The 12,080-nt window shown below is 38.3% G+C and overlaps 1 protein-coding gene across 1 annotated transcript; it reads right to left on the bottom strand.

Annotated features, from left to right (window-relative positions):
- Window positions 1–754: 754 nt before the first annotated feature.
- On the bottom strand, window positions 755–10,627 carry Sucnr1 (succinate receptor 1). Its single transcript, XM_006997836.4, has 2 exons — window positions 10,499–10,627; window positions 755–3,020 (listed from the first exon to the last, which is right to left on the bottom strand). The coding sequence occupies exons 1-2, from the start codon at window positions 10,580–10,582 to the stop codon at window positions 2,076–2,078; spliced, it is 1,029 nt and encodes a 342-aa protein (XP_006997898.3). The 5' UTR covers window positions 10,583–10,627; the 3' UTR covers window positions 755–2,075.
- Window positions 10,628–12,080: the final 1,453 nt, after the last annotated feature.

Below are 12,080 nucleotides of genomic sequence, written 5' to 3'. Positions count from 1 at the left end.
TCCATAATTATTCAGCAAGGGACAGGCTTCCCATGGACTTCAGCAAAGCATGGCATATAAAGTTGCCACAAGATCAAGCACCTCTCTGTATTCAGGCTGGACAAAGGCAATCCAGCATGAGAATTGGTTCCCAAAAGCCAGTCAAAGTGCCTCTGCTTTCATTGCCAGGAGTCCCACATATAGGGCAAGCTACACAGTGGTCACCTATATGCAGAGCGCTTAGGTCTATTCCATGCAGGCTCCCTGGTTGTTGTTTCAGACTCTATGAGTTCCCATGATCCGAGCCTGGCATACTTAAAGTTCTCCCTGAGTGAAGTGCCATCATTTGGATTAAATATTTAGAATGAAATTTGGTGCCTGAATTCTGATCAGTAATATGTCTTTCCTTCTAAGGTTCTGAAAAAGTTTCTAATAGAAATTCAAATAAAGAAAAAGAAGAGAACACCTGGTTTGGTACTGATAACCATGGATTAGAACGTGAACTGGACCAGCAAGGTTTCTAGACTAATTTGCACCTGCGGATCTAGTCAGAGACAGCAGCTGGGAAACCTTGGGTGTTGATTGCTTCCAGATCTCTTATGTTGGAATAGGAACAGAAGGAAGACTGTCCCAGGATGGAAGGCAGGTCTGAATAAATGCTGATTTGATATTATGCATGTGCACATGTTGTGTTGTTTTTCCTGATCTGCTGCATTCAATACTTAAACCTTAAACAGCTCGTATTCCTCACTGAATGACAGAATACATCTTTTGCTGATGATAATGGACAGAAGGTGGGGGGGGGGCTGAAAAAGGAACATGCTGAACTCCAGGACCAGTGTAGTGTACATAATTGGGCTTAATCTTGATGTGACCTTCTAATGCAATCTCATCATTCCTGTGTTCTGTCTGTACACCTGTCTCAGCTGGTTTCCTTGTCTTCCTATGACAATGAGTAGGACAATATTTTAAATGGGAATTCAAGCTAGTATGGGATGTAGAGTTACCTAATATTTTTAAGCCTATTTTCTTCTAGAGGGAAACAATTCTACTAATGATTTAGTCACATTTCTTACCAAAAAACATTGTCTCTAAGATCTGAGGACATGTAAAAAACATGTGAAGGGTTTCCCATGAAAAAGTAGAAGCCCCAATAATGTGTTTTAAAGTTCTCTGTTTAGAGGAGATGGAAGAAGAAGTGACGTTTATTCTATTTCCACAGCATCAGAATATGACATCAAAATTCCAGAGAGCACAATCATCATAGAAACAATGAACTTATTTTGGTGTGCTTTATTTTGCTGTGAGTTTCAAACATATTTAGAGTTCTGAAATGTTGGAATTTCTAAATCCATCCTTGGCATGTGTCTTCCATAGTTGAGTAAAATTACTATGGAATTTCATCATGGCCAAATTTCCTGAGAGACAAATTAGAACTTACCAATTTCCTTTGTTGAACATTTTACATTCTGTCAACACAAACTAAGATTCCTATTTTCTATAGTCCATCTAAAAGAAAAGAATGGTTACATTACAGGTTAATTACAGTCCATTATTAGTACAGAGAAACAAATTGCATTGCTTTATTAAGCATTGCTGTTATTTACATTTTTCAAGAATACAACTTCCAAAAATAACAGTTCATGGTATATATTGAGTTCCACTTATTTTTCACATAATGTTTTAATATTGCAAGAACAAAAATAGCATAGAATATTTCCTAACCATGATAATCAGCCTGGCCAATGATGAAATGCATATAGCATGATAATCTAGATATCTTTTATTTCTTTTACACTGATAGAAGAGTTCTTAAAGTTAACAAAGTTTTGGATCTTAAGTCTCCTAAACATTGACAACATTAGTTCACTTTTTTCAGTTCTTAGATGAAGATATCAATACTTTCTAATGCATATTTTCCCATACTCTGGGTACAAGCTGAAACAAGGACAGATAGCTGCTCTTCTGATATATGTATACCTATTGTACTCCAGCATTGTGGGTGACAGAGGAGCTAAAGCCTGGAGATAGTGGTCTACTTGGTTTTAACTCAGCTGCAGAGCAATTTGGCTGAGTGAAGACTAGCATCCAGCAGCTCATGTCCTGAAGGATGTAAGGGACTTGAAGTACTGTCTCAGCTTACTAATCAGCATCTCTCTGAAGTGGTCTCCCATGAGAAAGTAGAAGATGGGGTTGATGGCACTGTTCAGAAAGGCCAGAGGCCGGGTCACGATGTACAAGGTTTTGATGACTTCCTGCGAACATCCCTGTGGCCAGCTATCCAGGCGTGAGGCGATCCTCACATTGCGCATGATATGGTAGGGTGTGAAGAGTACAGAGAAGACCACCACTGCCAGGACCACCAGGCGCAGAGGCTTGTCCAGCGGCAGGGCAGTCACCTGCTGCCTACTCCTCATTCTTAGGAAGACTACCATCTTGTAATAGAAGAAGCACATCACAGAGAGGGGAAGGAGGAAGCCCAGCAAAGTCAGGCACAGGCTGTAAATGAGGTTGTATTTAGGGTTTCCAGAACTTGCGTAGTCTTTGCAGATGGCGTCTTTGTCTGTTGGGTCAGAATTTATGAAAGGGAGTATGGGTAGGACTTCTAAAGTCACCAAGACCCAGACAGCTAAAGAAATTAGAACGGCAAACTCCTTCTTTTGCAGAACGTGCTCTCGGAAAGGATACTTCATGAGCAGGTATCGATCGATGCTGATGAAAGTGAGGAAGAGGATGCTGGTGTAGAGGTTGGCATGTAGCAAGTATCGGTTGCCTATGCAGAGAACATCTCCATAGATCCAGTTCTCTTTGGCATAACTCCTTATCAGCACCGGAAGGGTGCACAGGAAAGCAAAGTCAGAGATGGAAAGGTTAAAGAGATAGATGTTGCTGCTGTTCCAGTTCTTCAGACAGAAGAGGTACCCGAACACCACGGTGATGTTCCCAAACATCCCGAAAACGAACTCCATCCCATAAAATGTGGATAGATAGTACTTTTTCAGGATATTCTCTGCAGCCAGCCAGTTTTGACAGGATGAATTCTGTGATGAAAGCAGAAAGGAAATACAAGATCAAACCCTAGACTCTGACCAAGGATGACCAAGGACAAATGGTAGAACACTAATTGAAAACCTAACACTTCACTGTGGAGAGCTGATGAAGAATACATACATTAGTCATGCATGGTGGGGCATGCCTTTGACAGCAGGGCTGGGAAGAAGAGGCAAGCAGATCTCTGTGAATTCCAGGACAACCTAGTCTACAAAGTGAGTTTCAGACAAACCAGGGCTATGAAGTGAGACCCTGTCTCAAAAAAAAAAAAAAAAAAAAAAAAAGCACATGTTCATTTCAACAAGGCTTCATTGAACATCTTCAAACTGCATCCTTGTCTCTGAGTATGATAAGCAAAGAGTAGAGCAGGGTGGCTAATGTGAGGCAATAGATAATTTCCTGGGAAAAATCAGGGAAAAATATACAGGATGCTGTATTATAGATATGAACAAAAACGAGTAATAATTAAAATGTTAGAAGACAAAAACTGACTCCTGCAATTTGTTCTTTGACCTCCATGCCTGTACCTGCTAATGTACACGTGTGCATGCTTATGCATGAGCATCCATACACACACACACACACACACACACACACACACACACACACACACACACATGTAAATACATACATAAATAATAAGTAGAATAAAAGTGTGAGCAAGTTTTGGGATGGAGTGCAGCTCACTGTTTGGGAAATAAGAACTAGATCTCTACCTGAAGAAGAGTTGTTTCCAGACACAGGAAGAACACGTGCCAGAGCTCAGCAAAGAAACAAAAAGAGGGCTTAATAAAAAGGTAAGAGAAAGTGATTAAATAAGCAAGAAGATTACTCTAACTCACCTTTGTATCTTCAGGGCCAGACACAGATCCCTACAAATTCTGCTGAGTTAAACTGAATTGAACTCAGGAAATGGAGTAGGGTTGTTGGATACAGTTGTCTTTTTGAATAGCTTTTACCTAGTTGTATATAGTAAAGGATTTTTCTCATTTTATTAAACTTAGAACATATTACTCTACTTTAAAATACAGTTTCTTCAGATACTGTATTTTACTGGAAACCCAGGAATACTAACAATGGTCACCATGTCTTGAAAGCTAAGAGGGTAAGCAGGCACTGTGCTCAACACTTTCAAAGGACTGCTTCATTTAATACAAATATGAAGTTGGGACAGGTGGTAGAATCATTTGAGGAAGGATTTCACTGAAGTGTAGAAACTTCAGTATCATGCTATTTTAGTCAATTCCTGTGGCTATGCCAATATATCTTGTAGTGGGCAATTTAGCAATACTAGAACTATTTTACTTCTTTACAGTTAGGGAAGTACAAGATGAAAGTGCCAGCAGATTCAGTGTCTGGTGACAAGTCATGCTATTCTCCTGGCAATGACATAAGGGCATGGCAGCTTCCTTCATCCTCCGTTACAAAGGCGCTATCCAAATTATAAGAGCAAAACCCTTTGCTTTCACAGAAGTTCCGCCATTCCATATGATTAGGTCCCAGCTTGTGGATTTTGAGAGTACAATACTCAGACTTAGCCCTCGCTGAGGTCATGTTTCTAACTTTTCTAGTTTCATTTCTCTTACTGAGACAAAATGCCCTGACAAAAATGTAGCTTAGAGAGAGTTTATTTAAGCTCACACTTTCTGTTTCCAGTCCATCACAGCATGGAAGACAAAAGTGCATCACATACACAGTAAAGAGTAGAGCGAAATCAATGAGTGTGTGCTCATTTTTTTGCTTGCTTGTACTCAGCTGGATTTCTCCACATGTTTAGAGCTTAGGGATCTGCCTAGGAAATGGTACTATCCACCGTGGGCCATATTTCCAGCATCACTTAAGACAGTCACTCATAGGCCAACTCAATGTAGACAGTCTCTCATTGAGAACCTATGTCCAGGTAATTCTAGGTCATGTCACCTTGACCTTTTAAACTCAGCACCATACCAACTAATAAAACATTGTAGTAAGACCCTCTGAATACTGATTCAAATCTCCAATGTTCTGATAAATTCTCATTCTCTAGCAATAATACATTATAGTTGGAATATTTCAAGGACTTCAGTAATCTGGAAATATGTTGATTTAAAAAAAATAGATCCCAATTATTTCTAATAGCGAAAACAAGGTTGAAAACAAAATTTTTGAAAAATTTCCTGTTAAACAGGTTTCAGATTATTAGTTAGAGCCAAATAATTATTTCGTTATAAGTAAAAATAACCTGACCTGTTTTCATATGAAGCATTTAGACACTCAGTAGAGTTTTCTATGAGGAAGCTATGTATAAAATATATCTACTTTTGTCAAATTCAAATTTTATTCAAGTTGATTGCTGGTACTTTGGCAGTGTTTTATTTATGAAAATACATCATATATTTGTAGACGACATCAGTATTTTATTGTTACTCTTGTGAGGTGTGTGTGTGCTTGTGTATGTGTATAAGTACATTTGTGTTTGCATATATATTTGTACACGTGATGGCCAGAGGTTAGCATATATTTCCTCACACACTCCCTGATTTGTTGAGACAGGCTTTCACTCTGAACCGGGAGCTCACCAGTCGGCTAGAACAATTGTTTAGAAAGCATCAGGGATCCTCCTGTCTCTGCCTTTCCAGCCTATCTTGTTAGCCAATCTTGAAGCACCTTTACCAGTGACTTTTTTTTCCCATTTATCCAAATGCTTACTACAAAATTCCTTACAGTCAGCCACAATTTAACCCCCATCAAGAACAAACTACCAAGCCTTGTTGACTTTAATGTCTATGTATTTCTCAAATCTGTCACTGTTGCTCACTATATATAATTCCATCAGTCTGCGGAAGAGAACAGTTGTCTGTATGGGATTCTCCTGCCATGCCCTCATGCCTTTTCTGGCTCTCGTTCATTTCACCTTTTTCACAAATATCCAGTCTTGAAGAATCTATAGCTCAAAAATCAAATCACGTTGAGATCCTGTGTTAAAATCCTTCCAAGGACTGACGTCCGGATTCGTACAGCCCGCCCACCGCCCCGCACCCACTTCAGCTCCCCTGCCCTGTTCTAGCTCTACCCTCCGACTGCACAAAGCAGGCCCCCTGCGTTGGCCCTGCCGGCATCTCCTCACTGCTGCTTTTCCCCTCGTGCCCACATGCTTTATCTGTACTTCTTTCAGATGCCAGTTCAAAGATGCTGTCCCCGAGGTGGCTGTCTGCCTACCAAATCTAAATGAACTAGGTGCCCTCAGTGCATGCTATCCTTACCCATTAAATTTTGTCTTACCAGTTTTTACAAAGTTGTTGTGTTCATTGCTTATCTTCTACATCTGCACAGTGGCTAACAGATAGTATGTGGTCTGGAATTGCATGCTGAATAGAGAGGGCCGGAAACCTGACTGTTTATAAAGCAGTTTCATAAATACTTCCTCCAAGGCTAGAGAAATAGTAAATCCACAGAATGAGATCTACCAATCTACTTCACCATAAAAGTTTAGCCTGTCCATTATAGGACACATATACAATATATATAAAATCAGTCACTATGGTAGTGAGACCTCTGATTTATAAACATATTTGTATAAAGAAAGCTTTAATATGTAACTTCAAGAATTGGTTTAAGGATTTAAGATATTTCATTAGAGTTTAAACTGAAATTGCTAAACATGTAGAATTCTAAAAAGATATATACCAAAATACTAATGACTCCAGACTTATCAGTAAGATTCCAGATCACTTTTATTGTGTTATTTCTCCTTTGACTTATCTTTGTATTCTATCTGTCTGTCTGTCCATGCTTATTTAGTTGTTTTTAAATACACCAAAGTATGCATATAGTTATTAACACAAAACTTTTAAATTACAAAAAATTAAAAAATGGACCCTGTATATCAGTCCAGTCAGATAAGTATAGTTTCCATCCCTCATTAAAGAAGTTCCTTTTTTCCCAGATGGAGACTATTGCAGATATCCACAACTGGGAAACCTAGAGAATAAGTAACTGTAGGTTATCCAGCCCCAGTCAGTACATCTACAACCTCTAAACCTAAGGCTCAGACAACATTGTGGAATGGGGGCAGAATGACTTGAAAAGGTAGAGGAACAGCTGCCTACTGTGAAATAGTGTCTTCTAGACACGGCAGGGAAGTTGCACCCAGAAAATTTCAACAAAATGCTTGCCTAAACAAGACTAACATAATGACAACACCTGTTGAGATGCCAGTATGAATGGGAGATTTCAGAAGAAGCTACCCTTAGTTGAAAAGTTAATGACAATCCACCACTGTTGGGAGAGGGGAAAATTAGATTTCTCTAGGGATGAGCCTCCTGGTGTTATTGAATCCCAAGTGATCACCTCTAAGAATGTGTATGTACAATCAACACTAGATGGACTTAATGATGGGTTATGTATACATATACATGTACATCTACCTATGTATCTATATTTGTATGTATCTATTCACTAAATATGTGTCTTTCTGTGTGCATATATGTGTGTCTAACTAAAAATTACAGAAGAATTTGAGGAAAGGAAGAACACAAGAGAAGCTGGATGGGGGCGAGACAGGAGGAAATGATGAAAATATAATACTTGTGGATGAAATTTTCAAAAATTAAAAAAAAAAGAAAAAGGAGGGACATGGACATGGACATGTCTAATGACATGCATGGTTCATTAGACAATGAATGTTTCTCACTGTTAGACTCAAATCTGCTGCAGCTTTCAATGCCATGAGTTTGGAAGCTTTTCCCTCCTTGCCTTCTAGACCATCGCAATCTTTTTCTCCCTTTTCTCCGTTTGCCAGTTCTTTTGTAGCTCATCCTTACTTGTCGAGGCTTTAATGTTGGAGTTCTTCAAGACTCAGTTTGTGATCATTATGTCATGTAGGAAATACTGATTTGCTGGTGCATGCATTAAATGAAAATTAAGACATTAGAAAGTTTCCTTGAGATAAGAAACTCATTTGTTTGATTTTGAATTTCCTCTTCCTCTTTCTCTGATTATACCGGATCCCATTTAAGCTGAGGAAGTGCCATGGGCTTATGTAATTTATATGGATCACAAAATGGAATGGAAAATGTATCCACCAAGACATGTGCAACTCGATGCCCGGCTGCCAGTAGCTACCAATCATCAAGTCAGGGGACAAGTGGAAGTGACGGAGAATTCTGTTTTCCAGGGATCCTGAGAGTCTGAAGACTGATGCTTTAGTAAAAACAGAGACTATCAGGGCCAGTTAAGGAAAATAAATGGCTAAATTAATTGATTACTTTTATTTATTAATCTGTACCTTTGTCTTGCTTCTCACAGAGTGAATCTTGCTTTAAGAACAAACACCCACCACCACCACCACCACCACAACTTTCAAAGTGTCTATATTCAGGTTGACTGTGTGTCTTTGGATAAACAGTTGGTATGCTCTTCCCTGAGTAACACTATTGCTCCCACTCTGGACATTCCTTAGTTGACTGTAGTTCTTTGTTAGGGTTGAGACCTCGTGGTCTCTCCCCATGCACTTCAGCATGTCTATTGTCTTTGTTCAGCCCAGTTTTGGCAGTCATGTTGGTGAGACTTTGTGGGTTCAGCTTCTGCCATTACTAGGAGACACAGTCTCACAGGAAACTCTCTGCTCTTACAATCTTACAGTCTTTATGCCCCCTCTTCCACAACAAGCCCTAAGTCTTTGTTTTGGATGTTGTTTTGTAAATAATGTTATATGGACTGAATAGGTCGTATTTTGGAATATACATTTTCATATAGGCATGTGACAACAATTAATGAAGAAATAGGCCATGAATTTGAAAGAGAGCAAGGAAGTGTATAGAGGAAGGCTTAGAGAAAGGAAAGGGAAGGGGGAAATAATGTAATTATAATATAATATAAAGTACAAGAAATAATTAAACAAACAAAATCAGAAAGTATGTGGATAAAGTACATATTAATTGCATAATACAGTGTGGATACGAATAGCAAAACATCAAGGAAAATTTTAAACCAATCAGTCCTAATATTTTTAATACTTTAATATTATTGAAATTTTGTTTGTTAAAATGCAGTTCTGCTTTTCAAGATGTCTTATAAGCTATTTCTTTAATATAAATGTTTAAACTAGTCATTCTTATAGCCCTTTCCACATTCATAATATTAACAGGTTAAGGTTTCCTTGAGATAGGCTATCCAATATTTGTAGGCTGATTCAACTTCACGAGGACACACTATTTTGAGAATAATATATTCCAAATTCAGTAATGTGTATATTGGAGTGTGTTTTTCTTATGATGTCATTATACAAATTAGAGAAGCAAAGTGTGTTCATTTAAGCAAAATTCCCAATACAAGGGGCATTTCTCAAGGAATATTACTAGCCTCTCACTTTCTGGGAGCCATCCTATTTATAGGCAATGGACATGCTGACTAATATGCTGTTACTTATTCGAGTAAACCATTAACAGAACATGTTCTTTAAGAAACACATTGATAACTAAAGTGAAATCATTAGTTCTTAGCCCACAAACACCAAGTCTATTAGTATTAATATGCTACAAGTAAGCTGAATGCACTCATAGGGGACAATTAGTACTCATTTTTAATTTCAACTGATGGAAAATTCATTATAATCAGTTCTCCTAAATGTAAAAATAATGTATGCTCTTTATCAGAAATTTAGAAAATTGATATTAATAAAAAATCCCCTCTATTCTAATAAAAAATGTTTTTCTATATCCTTGGCCATTATAGAGAGCCTAACAGAAATTAAAATTTTAACTGCCACTGGAAAGTTACATAGTAATAAAGATATTTCAGCAAGTTACTTTCATTATTAAACAAATTAAATAAAACTGTATTTGCATGTATAAAAACACAAGCATTTGGTACTCATTAATTACTTCATTTTTCTATATTCCACAAATGAGACCAAAACACTAAAAATTATAGTATGTATCAAGTTACATCTTTCATTAAATTGTTAAAGAATAGCTTATACAGTTTGAAAAGTTCTGGTGAGTAGACTAGCAATCACTTCTTCAATTTATGACTTTAGAAAATCTTATCCTTAAATATACTCATTTTGCTACATGTAAATACGAAATTCAAAGTTTATAATGATTTAAAATTCACCCTATTATATTTTTCTTTAAATTTACTTGGTAAGTTATTTTTCACGGTGCAAGATAGTTCTCCTCTTCTGTAAATACTTTTATTTATTTAAATCGTTTTACTTATTTTGCTGAGGCATTATCAAATACAGTGGACCTTTTGAAGTAAAATAAACTTAGCATTTAACCACCAAATCAGTGCATTTAGTGTGAGCCATAGGAAGCAGATGTGAAAGTCAGATGTGACTGCATTGCCCTTTGCTGCTTCACATCTACTTAAGAATAGTTCCCTGGGAACGCCGTTTAGCTCACAGGCCACTTTCTGAAGAAACCCTCCCCACAAAGCCTGGCCTTCCTTAGTATGTCCAGGAGGCATGGGCTATAGTATCCCTTACCATTCTGCTGACGGCCTCTCTCTTGACAGAAACTCTGCCAGGAACTGGAGACAGCTTCTGACCCAGTGCTGTGTCGCCGGACATGGCCAGGGCAGTCTGATTTGCATATCATGCAGCCAAGATTAATAATTCAAAAGGCAAGGGTAATTTATTCAGATGAATCTACAAGTCATGCAGAGGAACTGTTGGAGAGTGAAGACACAACAGATGACTCATGTCGCAGGAAACACTTTTAACAAAGACATCTTGAGAACACTCTAATTGAAATTATTGTATGCACTCCCTAAACAGCAAAGAAGCGTTCTTTCTTTCCACATGTATGCACACATTTAGATAATAAGGAATAGCAAACATTTTATGTTTAATATATAGTTGGAGTCACTTTTTTTCCTTGCTTTTCACATTTTTGGTGACTTCTGTTATTAAGTGTACAATAACTAAACTGCTTCGTAGAAATCCTGAGGGAACTATAACATGAACCCATGGAAGCCAGTCTGAACATGCACCCTATCAGTGTGCTGTTGAAAGGCTGCTAGAACTTTTGATTGTATCCATTTTATTTCCTATGCTTAAATTCAGGAGACATAAAAAAGTACATCAAATGGCTAGGGATTAAGGAAAGAGGCACTATCTAAGATGACAATCTCAAGAGATGGCAGTAGACACATCTCAGTCAGTGCCCTGAATAAGCACCCGGAAGAGCCGACCAACCATTTCAGACAGGAAACACACCTGGCCTTTTCTCAGGGCTACATTAGGTTTATATTCAAGTAAACACCTGGTTTGCTTGACCTGATTCATAGGGATTATACTGAGCATCATGCTAGGGTCTGAGAAAAAAATCACAGGCATTTTCTACTTACAGAGGGAAAAGGCTAGAGATTACTTTTGAGTATAATTTTCAGAAAGAGAATGTGTTGGAGTAGCCAGTCAGGCTGGTTCATTTTAGATATCTCTTAGGCAGACTCCTCCAAGCTGAAAAGGTACAAGAGAGTATTTCATAAATTTTGACTGCCGTTATGAGGGGGGCAAGGTGATTCCCTCTTTGTGGGTGCCTGGAGTTCCCCAAAGCTTCCTGTTTCTTTGCCCTACTTCCTGATAGTAAAAAAAAAAGTGGCTTGTACTTCTCTTTTTTTCCAAGAGGAGAAACTGCAACCTGATACCTTTGCTGTCCTGCCCTATGTGGCATTGCCTCAGGATCCCTCTGCTGACATCCAGGCAGACATAATAAACAGACTGAGCACTGCTCTTGTTTTCCTACCATGCTGCCTTACTCAGGGTTACAGAGAGTAGGCTGAGAGCCTGTCCAGCCAGGCCAGGATTATTGTCATGCTGCTGGGCCACCTCCCATGTCCAGCACACAGGCTTTGCACTCTTGATTCCACATAGTGTGGTCACATATTTGTTCTAAATTTTTATTAATTTTATAACAAGGGGACAAATATTTCCCTTTGTACGGGATCTGCAAATTCTGCCCAGGAGAGCACACATCTCTCAGGAATATAATATTTCAGAGGGCAAAACTTTTGGGCTTTGCTTTCTTTGTTTATAGAAACAAGGTCACACATTGAAGCTCACTACC

This window comes from Peromyscus maniculatus, chromosome 6, assembly GCF_049852395.1.
Source record: "Peromyscus maniculatus bairdii isolate BWxNUB_F1_BW_parent chromosome 6, HU_Pman_BW_mat_3.1, whole genome shotgun sequence".
NCBI lineage: Eukaryota > Metazoa > Chordata > Mammalia > Rodentia > Cricetidae > Peromyscus > Peromyscus maniculatus.
Note: the sequence above shows the minus strand (reverse complement) of the source record. Positions and strands in the feature narration are given on the sequence as shown.

Coding starts and splice junctions, on each gene's coding strand:
- Sucnr1 (XM_006997836.4), bottom strand. CDS start 10,582: ATGTCCGGCGACACAGCACTGGGTCAGAAGCTGTCTCCAGTTCCTGGC. Junction 3,021..10,498: donor GAGAGGCCGTCAGCAGAATG/GTAAGGGATACT, acceptor CTTTCATCACAG/AATTCATCCTGTCAAAACTG.